Here is an 18,093-nt window from a genome sequence, read left to right as displayed (position 1 = left end):
GGCATCGTCCCAAAGCCAATAGTCTCAAAGCTGTCTATCTCAACGCCCCTGCTGGCTTTCGTTTTGTCCGCAACGCTATCTATCCTCTGAAAACCAAGACTCCTTGCCACCGCCGACTTCCCCTTTTTGCCCAACGACCTCCCATGGTCCCTGCGCCTACAGGCTCATCGGCAAAGCGGTGTTTCACTTCAACTCCAAGGACATCGCCCAAGGTCTCATCCCACCGCCCTATTTCACTTTGTCCATAACGCCCTCCCATCGTGCCATAGGGAAGAGTCTCCTGGCCAGCGCCAGGCTCCCCTACATGAGCAACGCCCTCGCATAGTCCCCGTAGACAAATGTCTCATCGCCGATGCTGGCTTTCACTTTGTCCGCAACGCCGTCCACTCTTCTCAGAGCCACCACCACTTTCCCCTTTATGCCCAACGTCCGCCCGTGTCCCATCGCCTATAGGCTCACCGCCGCCCCCGGTTTCCCCTTTGTGCACCACATCGCTGTCCTGCCTTCCCATCGCCAAGAATCCCATCTCCCCCGCGGTGGTTCACTTTTCCTCAAAGCTGTCCCATACGCAGATCACCCAAGGCCTCATCCCCACAGCCCGGTTTAAATTGGACCTCAACTCTTGCCATTGTCCCAGGGCAAATAGGCTCATCGCCACCGCCGGGTATCGCCCCGTAGCTAATCCTGTCATTGTAGCCACTGTGTTTCATTTTGTTCCAAACTCCCTCCCATAGTCCCACAGCGAATAGTCTCGGCTCCACCGCGAAATTCGACCGTCCATTCCGGCCCCCACTCCGCCCCGCAATCGTGGTAAAGACAATAGTCTCATCGCGGCCACTGTGTTCCACTTGGTGCGGAACGCTCTGCCATCATCCCACAGCAGAGCGCCTCCTAGCCACCGCGGGATTCGACCGTGTGAGCAACGCCCCAGCAGGTCCCACAGCGAATAGTCTCTGAGCCGCCGCGCTCCGTGTGCGCAACGCCCACCCCCCGTGTTTCACCTGGTGCACGACCCCCTCCCATCCTTCCACAGTTTATGGTCTTCAAGCCAACGCGGGGTTCCAAGATGTTCGCCACGCTCCCTCCCACCCCCCATCAATTGCGGCACAGCTAGTTGTCTCATCCCAGACACTGGGTTTCACTAGGTCAGCAACGGCCCATATGAGCCGGCACCAGGAGTGTCTTGCTCACCCTCTAGTTTCACTTTGGGCACAAGGCTCTCCATCCTCTCATCGCCAATAATCCCATCACCGCTGCTGGTCCCTTTGAGCTGTGGGTTCCATCGCGCCTGAAGGGAGCGCCAATCTGTAAAATCAGCCTCATCTCGCTCGAACCCCTGCCTTGGGGGTTCTGTTCCTCAAACATGGCCAGTTCCGGTTGACATGTGGAAAGAAAGCCCACTACTCATGCGATCTTTCCGAAAATGCAAGATTCTGGCTCCCGACTCAGGACAGCGGAAACCAGGCCTTTTCCACAAAAGGGCTAATGACATGCGCACCCTTGAATTAGTGCTCCTATTAAAAGCTCTGTGGAACCTTTGCGTCCTGTCTCTCCAGCAGCCCCACGAGAGTCAACTGAAAACTCTCCCACGATTGCGATTCGAAAGCAAAAACGACGGATCCACAGCGTGCGCGCTCTCGCGCTGGCCTGGAGAAGCAGGCGGTCTGCGGGTCCATCTCAGCGCTCTTTCTCATCGTTTCGCGGTGCTCGCGCGCCCCCTGCCGGCCGTCTGCAGAAGCACTGACATTCTCTATGGCCCACATCCACTTGCTGGTGGAAGGAGCTGCTGCATCCCTGCTTGCTCTCTTCGCTGGAACGAGCCTGGGATCCACCGCCAGAAACACAGGGAAATCTTCAAACTCCTGAAATAGATGCAAAGGATCCGCTCTCAGTCGCGCCTAAAGGACAGAGCCGACTTCAGATTTCCTTGGAAAAGAGAGATGATCACTCCAGTGCAGATGACTCAGGGCCCCTGCAACCACTATCTGATGCTCCAGCAAAGCTTCCAACTCTTCACCACGGAGGACAGCCGTGCTACCCTGGAGCCCGGATCAGAGCCTGAAACAGCTGGAGCCCATGGAAGGAGACAGTCTGTGCTGTTCTCACGGGACTTCCTGCCCGTGAAGTATTTCCAGGGCATCCATCTCTACCTCAGGGAGCTGGAATACAGCCACTTTGCCTGAGAGGCTGTCAGAGTGGAAGTGAAAAGTGCCTTTCCCTCATGTAGGAATCTTCAAAGAAATGGCAACGATAAGGGTGTTTATACTTGTAACACTCACTAATGAATTCCATTATTGTTTGCTTCCTGTTCCAAAGTGATTGCAGCTCATACTTCCTCAGGCACTGAAAACTGAAATGAAAATCATGATTTTTCAGTAGCAGCTGTGGACAGCAGAGCAGATTCTTTTCTTGTATAAAGATCTTGTGATCTTCATTGAAAAGATCTCTTGATGTCTGTGGGGCTGGTATTTTCTATACTCAGTGTTCAGAGTTTCTTTCTCATGGACAGGTTTCTAGGATCCTCTGTTCTTAAATATCTTTCTCAGTTAATTCTAGGTGCTACAGAGATAAAGAATAAACTGTGCAGATTTTCACCATAATAGAAATGTATGTTTCCTTCTCTGAAGAGCACAATGCAGGCCTTCCGGAGGAGGTGAATCTTCCGGTTTGCTTGCATTCAAAGGGTAATTCAGGGACATGGGTACCTTCTGTTCTGTGGCTTTTGCCATCATCAATATGTGACTCCAAGTTTGTCTGTGGTACTTGGATCTAGTACACATGGCACTAAAGGGATGAAGTCTGGTGGCTCACAGGGGATGCTTCGAGGCGCCAGGACTATGCAGGGTGAGAGCCCTTCCTCTCATGTTCCATGGCCTGGATTTATCCTCATGGGAATCTCTGTGCAGGCAAGCTGGGAAACTATTGGGTGATGAATGGATGAAGAGATAAGTTCAGAGTGCTGACTTTCAAAAATGCCCAACACGAAAGTTGAAAGTTAAGTGTTTGGGGGGCAAAATGAGGACTGCAGCCCAGGAGACAGCACCTCAGATAGCTCTGAGAACCTGTTCCAAAGACACACAGAGGGATATCTGTGATTTTGGTGAAGGGGCAATACATGCAATCAGGTGCCTATTTTTTGTGGAAGTTTTCTGCCAGTGTCGTGAAGGTTTCTTGGAGTCACAAGACCATGAAGGGTTTCCATGCTTTTCTAGATGTGAGGAGATAGAAGAACCATTGAGTTTAAAAGGGCTCCTGAAAACAGCTCACCTTCTGAAGACTTGTTCTGCCAGTTTTCCCTGCACACAGCATGCCTCACTTCTGCTTTCCACCCGAGATTCCTTTCCAGGGGTGTTGAAACGCAGCTGCAAGAGCACATGATTTAATCCTTGTAAGGAGATGGCAAGTGCCAATGGCACGTGCTAGTTTGTACTTGACAGGGCATGAGGCCAGGTTTCACGTTTGCACTATTTGTTCAAATGAAGTTCTGGTAGGGGTCGAGGGGAACAAAGATTGTTCTTGCTTGCACACACTTCCTTAAAATACAGTCTGACCCAAATGCTTTTCTCCAAGTTCAGCTTTGGGGAGAATGACAAGAATGCCCGTCATAGTTCACAGTATCGTAGGCTGTTTGGAGGAAACGTCCAAGCTGATCCCTGAAGGCGTTGCCTGCAGGGAAATATGCACAGTGTAGACACATTACAGGCTGTTTCCTTGCTACCTGAGGGAGACAAGAAAAGGATAATCAGGCAGTTCCTTGCAAGTACTTGAGGATGAGTGAAGAAAACGTGGTGAGTGAGTCTTCCATTTGGGTCCAGGCCCAAAAGCCTCATCCTGATCTCCCTACATATTGGAAATGGAAAGTTGAAGACAGTCTTCCTAATAATGATCTTCAAAAAATAACTCACACATGCTGTGTGCGAGGACAATAAAACAAAAACAAATTTTTTTATCCACAAAGAGTTAAGCGATAAATTTAATCGCAACTGATGAAACACTATATAAAACATTTGACACATTACTCTGCTTAGTCTATTAACACCACTAACAGTCATTTAATTCGCCTTGCTGTTATCCTGCTGATGAGGTAACATTTATGGTTCTGGAAAATAAATAGTACAAGATAAGATAGTAATTCAATAAACATTTGCTGTTCACCCTATTATGTTAAAGTAGCAACATACCTGTGTATACTTATTTAATATATATTGTACAAGTGTGTGTATTTATATATGTGTATATATTTTTGTTCAGTCGCTTAGTTATATCTGACTGTTTGTGACCCCATGAACTGTAGCATGCCAGGTGTCCCCGTACTTCACTGTCTCCCAAGTTTGTTCAAACTCATGTCCGTTGAGTCAGTAATGCCAAGCAACCATCTCATCCTCCGTTGCCCCCTTGTCCTCCTGCCCTCAATCTTCCACAGCATCAGGGTCATTTTCAAAGGGTCGGTTTCTTCTCAGAAGGTGGCCAAAGTATTAGAGCTTCAGTTTCAGCATCAGTCCTTTCAATGTGTATTCAGGGTTGATGTCCTTTAGGATTGACTGGTTTGAGCTCCCTGCAGTCCAAGGGACTCTCAAGACTCTTCCTCAGTACCACAGTTCAAAAACATGAATTCTTCGGCGCTCACTTTCTTTTTGGTCCAAATCGCATCCGTACATGACCACTGGGAAAACCATAGCCTCGACTAGACGGCCCCTTGTTGGCAACGCGGCATCTCTGCTGTCTAGCACGCGGTCTAGGTTTCTCACATAATTTCTTCCAGGAGAAGAGCCTTTAATTTTGTGGCTGCAGGCACTGTCCGCGGTAAGTTTGGACCCCAAGAAAATGGAATCTGACAGGGTTGCCACTTCTTCCCCATCTATTTGCCATGAAGTGATAGCACTGTTATGCCATGATCTTTGTTTTTTGAATGTTGATGCAACTATATATGCATATGTACATGTATTTTTTGGGGGGGGGTCTGGTTTAGCTGTGCCTCAAATTGGTTCTCTAAAAAGGTGGTTAAGTTAGGTCAGGGAAACAATAGTTGCTACAGAGATTCTGTTTTACATGATGACTGAAGATTTTCAAAATTTGAATTTTTGAAATTGCTATTATAATGGAAAATTTATTTATTGAGATTGGCATATTCATTCCAAAGAATCCTCTCTGTTTTGTTTTCCATGCATACAATCTGAATTGTGATACACAGAATGAAATATTCTAAATACAAAAGAAATGTTTCAACAATTAGAACATTTAAATAGAATTTGGGACTACAACATTTCCATCTTAAATCTTGATGCTTTTCAAAGTTCAAATTAATAAAGTTTAACCACCACTCCTGTCCAAGTGTTCAAGTGGTTAGAATCTGCCTTTCTTAGCCCAGACCATTGTCCTTGCCACGTCCAGGCAACCCATGTTTTTATTAGGTACTTTTATACAGTTTTCATATTGCTGCCTCTTCTTTGTCATTTGTATTTCAGTTTGTAAAAGCTGTGCTAATGCTCCTACAATCTTTTCTATTTCCACTTTGAGGTTTATTGCAAAAACAGGAACAGAAAACAGACATGAATAGAACAGTTATTGTATTTCCTCCGTGATTTTTCAAGAGATCAAAACTTTCCACTCACTGAACATTCCTAGAAAATAAAAGCCGTGAATGAAGAAGTAATGCACCTAGGTAAAGAAAAGTAAATGATGTAGTTGAAAAACGTACAGTGACATCTCTGCCAAATGACAAAATCTCACTTAACTACACAAACAGGGATGCAGAGCTCTACAGATGACAGATTTCAGAGCAGCTTATGTGACACTGTTTAGCTGCAGACAGAGCCAAGGAGGGTGGCAGGCTCTTAGGCACAGTGTTGCCTAAAAGGGTAGAGGACCGCTCTGCTAACTCCCAGTATCTATTTATTTATCTTTATTTGTATCTTTATTTGTCTGTTTACATTTCTCACTCTTTGTGGAGGTTATGGGATTCTGAGGATATAGACCTATTAACTCACCCTGAAAAGAGACTGCGGTACAGACTGGATGGTCACCCTATTCATGTGTGAGAGGTCAGCTATTTCCTGGAAGCTACTAGATGTAGTGTTTGGACAGCACATCATGTTCACGCAGAGATGAGATTAGATGTGATAATGTTGACCAGTGAGCTGAGCATTAAGAGAAGGGAGGCAGGTCATCTCAGGGAAATTCTGTCCAGTTTCCATAGATGGACGTGTGAATTTTCTGCCTCGTGGGAACAGTTAACAGATACTGAATGCTTATATGTCCAAGCATTGTCAGAAGTACGTTATGTCCTACAATCTTCAGAAAAACCCAGTGAAATTTCTGTGATGATCAGTTCCATTTAAGAGGAGAAACCGTAGTGCCGCAGGTCACACAGGCAGTGCAGGCTGGAGCTGTGACATCAACCCAGGAATCTTGCCCCATGTCCACTGTCTCATGCACTGGACTGAGCTGTCTGCTCTGACAATGTGCTTCCTTCTTTAGAGGAACACTTAGTAAGGCCTTCCTTTCCAATTCCTATTCTTCATTATCACAAAAGTGCCATTCTCTCGTTCCAGGGATGATACAATCATTAGACGAAAGCTGAGTACACAGTTGCCCTTGCACCTGATAAGTTCCAATCCTGTATTTCAAGTGGTGTTTTTTTTGAGATCTACAGAGGAGCCTGGAAGATTATGGCAACTAAACAACAACTCTGAGAGTCTCAGTCTCCACCTGAGATAATATTTTGAGAAATTATCCAGAAAGTTAAAAAATCCATTTAAATTTCTCTTACTATCTTTGTTTTCAGAAGATTCTCATTTTCTGAAACAGTCTTCAAATACTAGGTCTACTCAAACTTTGGTGTGGATAGTTCTCTTAGAACTACTTCTGGGACAGAGCTGAAGCTCCAATACTTCGGCCGCCTGATGGGAAGAGCCCACTCACTGGAAAAGACGCTGATGCTGGGAAAGATTGAGGGCACGACGAGAAGGGATCAACAGAGGATAAGATGATTCGGTCACTTTGGATCAACTCAATGAACATGAATTTCAACAAACTCTGAGACATAGAGAAGGACAGGGAAGCCTGGCGTGCTATAGTCCATGGGATCAAAGAGAGTCAGACGTGCCTTAGTGACAAACAACAATGGGACAGAGACCCCTCTGTGCACTTCCTCTGGGACAGACACCTTCCTGGATTCTCCACATGTGCCATTACTGCCTTTAGGGAGCTTACAATCTCTCAGGGCAGTCAAATGTTGCATAATTAGATGGATTATATAGTTCACTTTCCAGTGAAATATTTAAGGGGATAAGATTATCTGCACTATCACACACAGACTGAAGCAAAGCATCCTCTGAAATATTGCAGTGGTGGAGGAGAAAGAGAAATAAACACAGGCAAACATGAAGTGTTTAGGACAACCAGCACCTTAAAAAGTGCCTTGTGGATTATACTTGCAAAATAACTCACTTTTAACAAATGATATCAGTGATATTGTTCCCTATAATGTCTCCAGGGAGCTTAAGGCCTACTCAGGTGATATCGTAAAGGTACATACACAACCGAAACCTTTTAAAGAAGGGAGAAAAGGGTAAATGAGGGACAAATGAGAAAAATCAAAAGATTCTCTCATAAGCTCTTTTCAGACTGAACATTTCTTGGTGACCTGGAAAAGCCACATTTGTATGAATATTTCTTCCTTCTCTGACTTTGACCAGGCTCTTCTCCCAGGAACAACTAAGGAGGTGTGAAAAGCATAATATACGGCTGTGTAGATATCAACCACAGCAGCACGCATGATTTGATGTTCCCCACCTAGGCACTCATGGCAAAAGTTAGCACTTTTATTGATTTCATTAGAAAGGGTAGAAAAAGAAAGGAAAGGGAAAAATGGAAAAACCCAGGAAATCAAAGTTTCTCGACTCACTCTTTAAGAGCCACTCATCACCCCAAGCACTCAGAACTTGCCTAGACCTCCCCTGCAGGCAGTCCTGCAAGCCCCCAGCATCGCAGTGGCCCTCCTCATCTCTGTGCTGCTGGCCCTGGGGATGCTCTGCTCCAGCCCCACGTGCTCCCTGGGCTGTGAGCTGCCTGCCAGCCGCAGCAATCTGGAAAGCTTCACACGTTCGAATCAGATGGAGAGAGTGCCCACTGTGTCCTGTCTGAGGGACAGGACTGATTTCAGATTTCCTCAGACCCTGGCCCACGGGACCAGGCTTGAGAAGACAGAAGCCACAGCTGTTGTGCATGAGTTGCTCCAGCAGACCTTCCAGCTCTTCAGCACCACGGGCTCTTCTGTAGGTCGAAACGAGAGCCTCCTGGACAGACTCCTCGTGGGACTTGATCAGCAGCTGGAGGACCTGGACGCGTGTCTGAGGGAGGGAAGGACCCTGGAACAGTCACCTCTAGGCAGTGAGAACTCCCGATTGGCTGTGAAGAGTTACTTCCAGCGAATCAGTGTGTATTTCAAAGAGAAAGAATACAGCCGCTGTGCCTGGGAGGTTGTCAGCGTGGAAATCAGAAGGTGCTTGGTCTTTGCCAACAAGCTCATCAGAAAACTCAGGATATAAAAATGACATTGATTCTGAAAACAGTGCATCTGGTCAGCTAAATGGCTATTTTCTAAGAATCAGTGCAACCTTTAACTCTATTTTTGTGTCAGATGAAACATAAATAATAGCTAATATATGGGATTATTTAAATGTTTGTTAAATGTTTTGTAACTGTGCAAAACAGATTTAAGAATCCATTTTCCATGTCTTAAAAACCTGTAATATTTATTTAAATTATAGGAAATACTTAGGCTGTGCATAGCATTTAAACATTTATCTTTCATAAAATATTTGCTTTGTACTATATTTTGTATAAGGCTACTCTTGCTTTTCAGTAGAGAAAATAAAAGTAATTTGAAAAAAGCAAATTGACTTGCACACACCATTGAGTAAAATCTAACCCAAAGCCTGATCCTAGAAGATAAACCTGTACTGAAGTCACCTGAATAAAGAGGGAATGGGGTCACCTACCCTGGGTCATAGAAGGAACAAGGGACAATGTGAGGAGGGACTGAATGTGATTCTTGAGACATAGACTAGAGGTGGGAGGGAGATGAGTGGAGAAAAGGCCAGGTCATGGACTCAGGTGCCGGCTTGGGGCCTGTGAGAACCGGAGCGCCTTCGAGGGTTAGTGGAAAGCCACATACATCATGTGGGGAAGGAAATGGTACCCCACTCCAGTGTTCTTGCCTGGAGAATCCCAGTGACAGTGGAGACTAGTGGGCTGCCGTCTATGGAGTAGCACACAGTCGGACACGACTGAAGCGACTTAGCAGCAGCTGTAGCAGCACATACATCATGGGAGGTCAATCTGCATATGTGGAATCTAGGATCCTGGAGTAGGATGAGGAAGGGAGAGGAAGTTTTCTACACTTGGCTATTCCTGAGAAAAGAGTCTTCCTGAACTGTTCAAATGGAGGCAAGAAGAACAAGGCAGGCTGGGGACTGCAGAGACAGCTAAGAGAGGCCATGTGGAACCCGTAGCTACCATGATAAATGTGACTCTAAAGAAGTAAAAGGGTTTCTTGAGCTTATTTATATATCTTAAACACGCATGTCATCGCTAAACTTTTAAATAAATCATACAAAGGAATGCCTAACCTTGACTTCTAGGAAGATGCACTCGAATACTATACTGTTAACAATTTAATGGGTATCCTTCTAGACATTTTCATATGTAGTTAATAAATCTATACATATGGACATACTAATGTATATCACATAAATATCAATTTTTCATATACTTCAGCTTCTCATTTATTTATATTCTTAGCAAATAGGTCTTTGGGATTTTTCTTCATTAGTACATAAATATAGATTGCCTAAGTATAAACTGCTGCATTATGTCTTAACTACAAAACTAAGATAATCATAAAAGCTTATCTTGAAAGTGTGCTAAGATTAATTGCCTTAATTTATAGCACATACTCAGCATGGTACCAGACACTTCCCAAGTGCTCCTTATGTATTAGCTCTTTTATTTGAATCTGGTTAGAAGATTATTTCCTGAGGTTCTGGGTCTGTGGTCCAGAAGATGAGGCAGTTCCCAGAGAGCTATTCAGAGACAGATTGCTGCAGCTCATCCACCACACAGTGAGGGGAGAAACAGCCATTCACTGGGATGAGGAGGCCAAGCCTGTTGCAACAATCCCCAGGGTTCTAGACAGAAACATTCCTATGTGGCACACAGGCCAGCTGTCTACAAGGACTCACCCCCACCCTCACTGGATTCTTGGTTCTCCTGGACTTTAGGAGCTCAGAGAATCAGTCAGGAAGACACAGGCGTCTGGCAGGCAGTCAGGAGGATCCTCTGCTCTGAGCACTCAACTCAGCCAGGAGGCCAGGCCAGAGGGGATTCCCAGGCTGGATCCTAAAATCCCGTTTGGCAGCTTGCATTTAGTTTCCTTTTCACTTGTTGCATCAACTTCCTTGCTATTTTTGCCTTCTGGGGTTCATGACGCAATCTCTGAGGATGTAAAAAACACAAGTCACTTGTTGGTTTTGAGTATGTAGATTGCTTTGCTTTGGGCTGTTTCACTTTAAGGAAGATTCAGAAACTGCCTCAGAGACAGGAACTAACCCAGAACCCACACAGTGGGACTTGCTCACATGTCAGCAGAGGGCGGCCTCTGAGGCTTGTTCAGCAGCTGCAGCCAATGTGTTGTCCCTTTTAACCATTTTCTCAACCTTGAGGGGCCTGACTCACTGCACCCCTGATAGTGATTCTGAGAATTAAAGTCCAGCTCAGAGAACGGCCTGGGATCTGAAGTAAATGCAGGCTTGATGCAGACGGGCATGTTCTGAAAGGGCCAGTCTGAGTGTCCAGCAGCAGTGGGTCCTGGCAGGAAACAGTGAAAACAAGGCTTGCCCTGTTCCTGCCTGTTCCTGGGCCATCGACCCTCTGATGGGAGCATTCTGAGAGTGACAGGGGTGTAGAGTGTGGGATCTTCTGGTTGGGTATGTTCTGGAGGAGTTAGAAGAGCTAGGCATAGAGGCCTTCAGCCAAGTACCTAGTTCCAGCTGCATCCTGATTGAGCTAGAAAAAAATCGCACAATGAGTCTATCCAAGGCCTGTCACAAGATGTCCAGGCTGTGAGAAAGGGCAAGAGAGGACTGCAACCAGGAACACTTACATCTCTGTGCACATTGTCCCTCTCAACACCAGGTGGGAGGCCTGAGGAGGGGCTCTGGGCCCACCAGCTGTTGGCTGTGAGCACAGGGCAACGCCAACCTGGGCACAGTCAGCCTCAGGTGCTGAGAGGGCGAGAGCGAGGCCACAGCTGGAAGGTGGGAAGACACGCTCTTCTCTCAAGCTGGAGACAGACTTTCCATTGTGGTCCTGAAGCTTCACAGGAGCTCTCTAGGTTGCTGAGCAAAATGTCTCCAGTTTAGGTTGGCCTATTTTTAAATGCTGTATATATTTATACAAATGGTTTGTGTTTTCTTTTGAACTGAGTTTCTCTTACTCACTACTATGTTTGTGCATTTATTGTGCTTCTTATATCTTGTTATTAACAACCCTATCATAAGCATAGATAACAACTTATCTATTTATGCCATTTTAAGGGATTTTATGTCATTTGGTGTTTAGTACTGTTATAAATAGTGCTGGTATACATGTTCTTTACTCACATCCTGATGCATAATGACTTGATTTTTTTCCCAGGGTGATTGCTGGAGTTACTAGATCATAGGCTATGCATATTTCAACTATGCTACAAAATGTTTTGTAAAGTACAAATTTATACAACAGATAACAGTTGCTCTATATGATCATCACCCTTGACACAGTCAGTCCTTTAAAATTTTTATTTGCAGACAATATACTGCTGCTGCTGCTAAGTCGCGTCAGTCGTGTCCGACTTTGTGTGACCCCAGAGACGGCAGCCCACCAGGCTCCCCCACCCCTGGGATTCTGCAGGCAAGAACACTGGAGTGGGTTGCCATTTCCTTCTCCAATGCATGAAAGTGAAAAGTGAAAGTGAAGTCACTCAGTCCTGTCTGACTCTTCAGGACCCCATGGACTGCAGCCTACCAGGCTCCTCTATCCATGGGATTTTGCAGACAATATACATTTATTTAAAAATTTGAAAATCCAACCAAATACTTTTAGATATAGTGTTTGTAAAGTTAGCCAGATTAAAAACCAAAATTACTTCAATACGTTTGTGTATGAAAATGCAAGGAAAACCCAGTCCATTAAAAAGTAAAAATGTAATGAAAAAACTGTTTCATTCATTCTTGCAACAACAGTAAATAATAAATATGTTGGGAAAAAACCCTCAGAAAGAATGTGAAAAATATGTAATCAAGCCAGTAGCAAAACTTTATTGAGAGCCATTTTTAAAAATAGTCCAATAAATTGGCAGCATTTGCTTCTTTTGTTTATGAAGTGGTTAAGAAACATTTGCTAACTATTTGCTCACTAAATGACAGTGTGAGCCTCAGTAGGAGGTGACCTTGGCAGTCTCCTATTGTAGACTCTGTATTCCCTTCTCAAGGATGCTGACCACCTCATCACATGTTCACATGTCTTTCGCTCACTCAGAAGAATTAGTTGGGAAAGTTGCTTAATCCTTATTGATGATCAAGATGAAAAAAAAGACAATCTCAATGTAACAGAGAAAGCTTCGATTCTTCATTAGTTTCTGGCCATCGAATTTTAATCAAATTTCAATTATACACTTGTACTTAGAGGCCAAAAGTGAAGGTAATTGGGCCTGTCAATGCTACATTGAAAAGGATTAAAGTCTAGGACTTCCCTGGTGGGCCAGTGGTTAAGAACCACCTGCCAGTGCAGGGGACCTGGGTCCCAGCCCCGCTCAGGGAGGATGACATGTGCTGAGAGGCCCCTGTGCCTGTGCCCCACAACTACTGAGCTGGGCCCTGGAGTCTGTGCTCTGCAGCAGGAGAGAGCTCCGCAGGGAGAAGCCCGAGCAGCTCAGCCAGAGAGCAGCCCAAGCTTGCTCCAACTGGAGAAAGCCCGCCTGCTGCCACAAAGAGCCAGTCCAGTCATAAACTGATTAATTAAAAATTAGTCTACACTTTATGAAGAGCTCCTAATGCCTCTCCCTCCCCCGGCCCCCTCCCACACACACTCTGGTTGTAGCAACTTTTTATTGAGTTTCTTATTTTTGGTTCTGAGACTTGTGGGATCTTACTTCTCTGACCAGGCATGGAACTCGGGCCTCCTGCCCTGAAAGCATAGAGTCCCACCCACTAGATCTCCAGGGAATTCCCAGATCTCCTTCATTTTTTACCTAATTTTTTTTTTCTCTTCTGGGATGTCATTTAGGATGCCCCCATTACCTGTAATTGCCACGTTTTCTCAGGCATCTCTGGTATGACAGTTTCTCAGTAGTAGACATTTTATATTATTGTCAATGGTATCATCTTTAAATGTCATTTTCCAAGTTTTAATTGCTCATATAAAAAGAAGTGGTTGAATTTTAGTGTTGATCTTGTTTTCCTACTGCTCCCTCCATCTTGAGCTGTGTTGGTCACCGTGGAGCCGACAGCCCCATGTGGCCAGCTGAGCGCTTGACTAGTCCAGCCTGAGCTGTACTGTGACTAACAGCATGTACTGTCTTTTGAAGGCACTATGAAAAAGAAGAAAGTAACTATCTCACTACTAATATTGTATTGCTTTATGTTGAAATGATAACATTTAGATATATTGTTAAATAAAATATACTGTTAAAATTAACCTTTCTTTTTACTCTTTTGATGTGGCCTCCAGAGAAATTTAAATTGCACATTCATATAAAAAGAAGTGGCCATTTTTAATTTCCTAGCTGCAGTTGCTATCTGCACTGATTTTGGAGCCGAAGCAAAGAAAGTCTGTCACTGTTTCCATTGTTTCCCCATCTATTTACCATGAAGTGATAATGAGTTTGAACAAACTCTGGGAGGTACTGAAGGACAGGGAAGCCTGGCATTCTGCATCCCATGGGGTCACAAAAAGTCGGACCCGATTTAGTGACTGATAGACAACAACAAGGTTGATAAAGTTATGTGATGTCTTGCTCCTTATGGCTAAGGCCTCCAAAACAATTCAGAACAACTTAGTTTAACAACATTCTATTTTGGTTTTTATATACATTTCTTTTAATTAAATATTTTTAGTTTTAAGTGAATGATAATTGCTTTACAATATTGTGTTGGTTTCTGCCATACAGCAACATGAATCAGCCACAGGTATACATATCTCCCCTCCCTCTGGAACCTCTCCCACCCCTCTAGGAACATCACTCTATTTTAGAGAGAAAAAAATAGGTGCCTTTTAAAAAATCATAAACTGCATGTATTATATTTAAATCATACATATATCATGTGATTATTGTTCATCAACTTAGTTTAATATTATTCTCTTTCAGATAGAAAAAAATTGGTATCTTTTTAAAAATCATTAACTGCAAGTATTATTGTTTGGTAATAGCAGATTTGATAACGAAACCTAATTCTTATGAAAAAGAAAACTCTTACAAACAAGGCCTCCTCTCCAAAAATGTCATACTATGAAAAGAAAAAAAAAGAAAAATATTTTCAAAATGAAAGAATCCTATAACAATCTAGTTCAAAATATTTGGCTTATATTTTTCTTTAACATTCAGCAATTCAGAGAAACTTTAAATAATGTTAGAAATTCTCAGGTTCTATATCTTTTTTCCCCATGGTATATATAAATTAAAATAGCAAGGGGCTTAACGAAAGCATTTTAGAGGCAACTAATAATTCAAATGACATGGGAAAACTGAAAGGGAGACCTGAAAGTGGGAAATTCCTCTCAAATAGAAAGAATGGAGAGCCACCCTGTATAAGTAGCCCACACTCAAGGAGGAAGGACACTCACTCTGCAAACTCTTGAAGACTCAGCTTCAGCACCTACTAGCAGAACAGGCAGCCCTGGGCCTGATTTCACCATGACCTACCGGTGCCTCCTCCAGATGGTTCTCCTGCTGTGTCTCTCCACCACAGCTCTTTCCAGGAGCTACAGCTTGCTTCGATTCCAACAAGGGCGGAGCCTTGAGGTGTGTCAGAACCTCCTGTGGCAGTTACCTTCAACTCCTCAACATTGCCTCGAGTTCAGGATGGACTTCCAGATGCCTGAGGAGATGAAGCAAGCACAGCAGTTCCGGAAGGAAGATGCCGTATTGGTCATGTATGAGATGCTCCAGCACATCTTCAATATTCTCACCAGAGACTTCTCCAGCACTGGCTGGTCTGAGACCATCATTGAGCACCTCCGTGAGGAACTCTATGGGCAGATGAATCGTCTGGAGCCAATCCAGAAGGAAATAATGCAGAAGCAAACCTCCACTATGGGAGACACGACCGATCTTCACCTGCGGAAATATTACTTCAACCTCGGGCAGTACCTGAAGGCCAAGGAGCACAACAGGTGTGCCTGGACAGTCGTGCAAGTGCAATTGCTCAGGAACTTTTCTTTCCTTAAGAGCCTAACAGGTTACCTCCGGGACTGAACATCTCCTACCTGTGGCTCTGGGAAGGGACAATGTGAGGTGAGACTCTTCAGCAGCAGAGGCTCTTGAAGTAACTGACATGCAAGGCACTGATTACAATGGACAGTTAAAGACTAACCTATTTTTAAATTGATTTATGCATTATTTATTTATTTAAACTTTTATATGAGAAATAAATTATTTATGAAACAAAAGTCAATGTGGCAGTTCAATGTCAACTTGATTTTCATGACAACACAGATTAAAAATTGCAGAGCACCTTGGAGACATTCATTGCAAAACAAGCCTGCAGAGTAGTCGAGTTTCTGGCCCCTGCCTTTGAGGAATTTAAAATGCAAGGAAGCTGTGTGGGATGTCCGAGTTATATGCACGCTCTCCATGTATCCGTACAGTCTACATGCTCTTGTCTTGTTCACTCGTTTAATTGTACCATATAGCTCATGCCGGAGGGCCTCTCTATATGATGTGAGGGTTTCTTCCTCTCTTTTTTTTTTCCACTGGGGTAAACTGTACACCACCTTATATTTGAGAGTCTTACAAAATAAGTCTTCTTTAAACCAATAAAATTTGGGGAAATTTTACTCTATTTATCAAATTCTTAGTAAAGAAAATGAAAAATTCTGACCTTCTAAATGTCCTCAGTTTCTCGTACACTCCAACCCTTATTTCCAACAACGTAATCCTCAGAAAGAGGTTTCAGGAACATGAGTCGAAAATTACTTAAGACTGTCTTGGGGGTCATTAGAAATTGTCAAACATGCTAATTCACTCAATTAAAAATAAGAGAAAAGTCATCTTGAAAATATTTTTACATTCATGAAAGATAGAAAAGTAAAACGATATTAAATACTTGTTTTAGTACACAGAAAATATAGTTTAAATAAAGTTTAATAAAATGCTACTATTAAATACTAAATATATTTTAATATTCTATGCTTAATATTTAAAATACCTTCCATAAATTTATTATAAAATTGGAAACGTGAGATATTTCTTTTAAATAAGTATACAATTCAATATAAAATTAATTCAAAAAATAAAGTGCTGTACTTTTAAAAATATTACTAGTTTTCCGCTATTCAATACTTACTCCCCAACTTCAAGGCCGAATCCTTGAGAGACCCTGAAAATTCCAGAGCATTCCAGGGGCGCACACTTCTTTGGTCCCTGACCAAGGTGGTGGCCGCGTTCCTCCTCAGCCCCAGAAAGTCCCCCAAACCGTCCCATGCTTGTTTGTCTCCTGGCCACCGCTGACTTCTCCTCTGGCTGCGACGCACTCCCAGGGTCCCATGGCCAGTCCCATCGCCTTGGCTGTTTCTCACGTTGTCCAAAATGGCTCTAAGCCCATAGCCTCACTGACTCCCCCTGGCTCCGCTTTGTGCTCAAGGTCCTCCCATCGTCCCATCTCTCACAGTCTCACCCCCACCGCCCGGTTTAACTCTGTCCACACCGCGGTGCCACCGCCCCAAGCCGATTGTCTCCTCACCTGTGCTCGCTTTCACTTTGTCTGCAAAGCCCTCCCATCAACTCAAAGCCAAAAGCCTCAGCGCTGCCACCGTGTTTCATTGTGTGCCCAACGCCTTTCCATCCTGCCTCAGCGAATAGTCTCGTCGCCACTTCCAGGGTCCCCTGTGTGGACCACACCCATCCATCGTCCGGTGGTCTCATCCCTCCGCGGGGTTTAACTTTGTCTCAGAGCTGTCCATAGTCCCACCACCAGCAGTTTTCCGCCACCGTCCGGTTTCACTTTGTCCGCAACGCGGACTCCTCGTCTCAGAGCCAAGCAGGGCTCCCCTGTGTGAGAAACGCCCGCCCATCACCCCGTAGCCAATAGTCTGCGATGTTCTGACAAGGTCTCATCGCCTATAGGCATCGTCCCAAAGCCAATAGTCTCAAAGCTGTCTATCTCAACGCCCACGCTGGCTTTCGTTTTGTCCCCAACGCTATGTATCCTCTGAAAACCAAGACTCCTTGCCACCGCCGACTTCCCCTTTTTGCCCAACGACCTCCCATGGTCCCAGCGCCTATAGGCTCATCGGCAAAGCGGTGTTTCAATTCAACCCCAAGGACATCGCCCAAGGTCTCATCCCACCGCCGTTTCACTTTGTCCATAACGCCCTCCCATCGTGCCATAGGGAAGAGTCTCCTGGCCAGCGCCAGGATCCCCTAAGTGACCAACGCCCTCGCATAGTCCCCGCAGACAAATGTCTCATCGCCGATGCTGGCTTTCACTTTGTCCGCAGCGCCGTCCACTCTTCTCAGAGCCACCACCACTTTCCCCTTTATGCCCAACGTCCGCCCGTGGTCCCATCGCCTATAGGCTCACCGCCGCCCCCGGTTTCCCCTTTGTGCACCACATCGCTGTCCTGCCTTCCCATCGCCAAGAATCCCATCTCCCCCGCGGTGGTTCACTTTTCCTCAAAGCTGCCCGGTACTCAGATCACCCTAGGCCTCATCCCCACCGCCGGGTTTAAATTGGACCTCAACTCTTGCCATTGTCCCATAGCAAATGGGCTCATCGCCACCGCCGGGTATCGCCCCACAGCCGATATTGTCATTGCGGCCCCTGTGTTTCATTT

At 44.8% G+C, this 18,093-nt stretch overlaps 3 protein-coding genes and 1 long non-coding RNA gene across 4 annotated transcripts; 3 read left to right on the top strand and 1 right to left on the bottom strand.

Moving 5' to 3' along the window:
• The first annotated feature begins 1,871 nt into the window (after positions 1–1,871).
• Positions 1,872–2,183, top strand: LOC138432377 (interferon tau-11-like). Its single transcript, XM_069573724.1, has one exon. The coding sequence runs from the start codon at positions 1,872–1,874 to the stop codon at positions 2,181–2,183; it is 312 nt and encodes a 103-aa protein (XP_069429825.1).
• A 609-nt stretch (positions 2,184–2,792) lies between these two features.
• On the top strand, positions 2,793–8,549 carry LOC138432376 (interferon alpha-2-like). The gene is made up of 2 exons (XM_069573723.1): positions 2,793–2,844; positions 7,915–8,549. Exons 1-2 carry the CDS (start codon positions 2,793–2,795, stop codon positions 8,547–8,549), a joined length of 687 nt encoding a protein of 228 aa, XP_069429824.1.
• Positions 8,550–9,763: 1,214 nt separating this feature from the next.
• On the bottom strand, positions 9,764–17,482 carry LOC138432673 (uncharacterized). Its single transcript, XR_011253938.1, has 2 exons — positions 16,605–17,482; positions 9,764–10,497 (listed from the first exon to the last, which is right to left on the bottom strand). It is a non-coding gene; the product is annotated as an uncharacterized lncRNA (long non-coding RNA).
• LOC138432671 (interferon beta-2-like) lies at positions 14,954–15,514 on the top strand. The gene has a single exon (XM_069574127.1). The coding sequence runs from the start codon at positions 14,954–14,956 to the stop codon at positions 15,512–15,514; it is 561 nt and encodes a 186-aa protein (XP_069430228.1).
• Positions 17,483–18,093: the final 611 nt, after the last annotated feature.

This window comes from Ovis canadensis, chromosome 2 (genome assembly GCF_042477335.2).
Source record: "Ovis canadensis isolate MfBH-ARS-UI-01 breed Bighorn chromosome 2, ARS-UI_OviCan_v2, whole genome shotgun sequence".
Classification (NCBI taxonomy): Eukaryota; Metazoa; Chordata; class Mammalia; order Artiodactyla; family Bovidae; genus Ovis; species Ovis canadensis.
The sequence above is the reverse complement of the archived record's forward strand: the minus strand, read 5'-3'. Positions and strand labels throughout refer to the sequence as shown.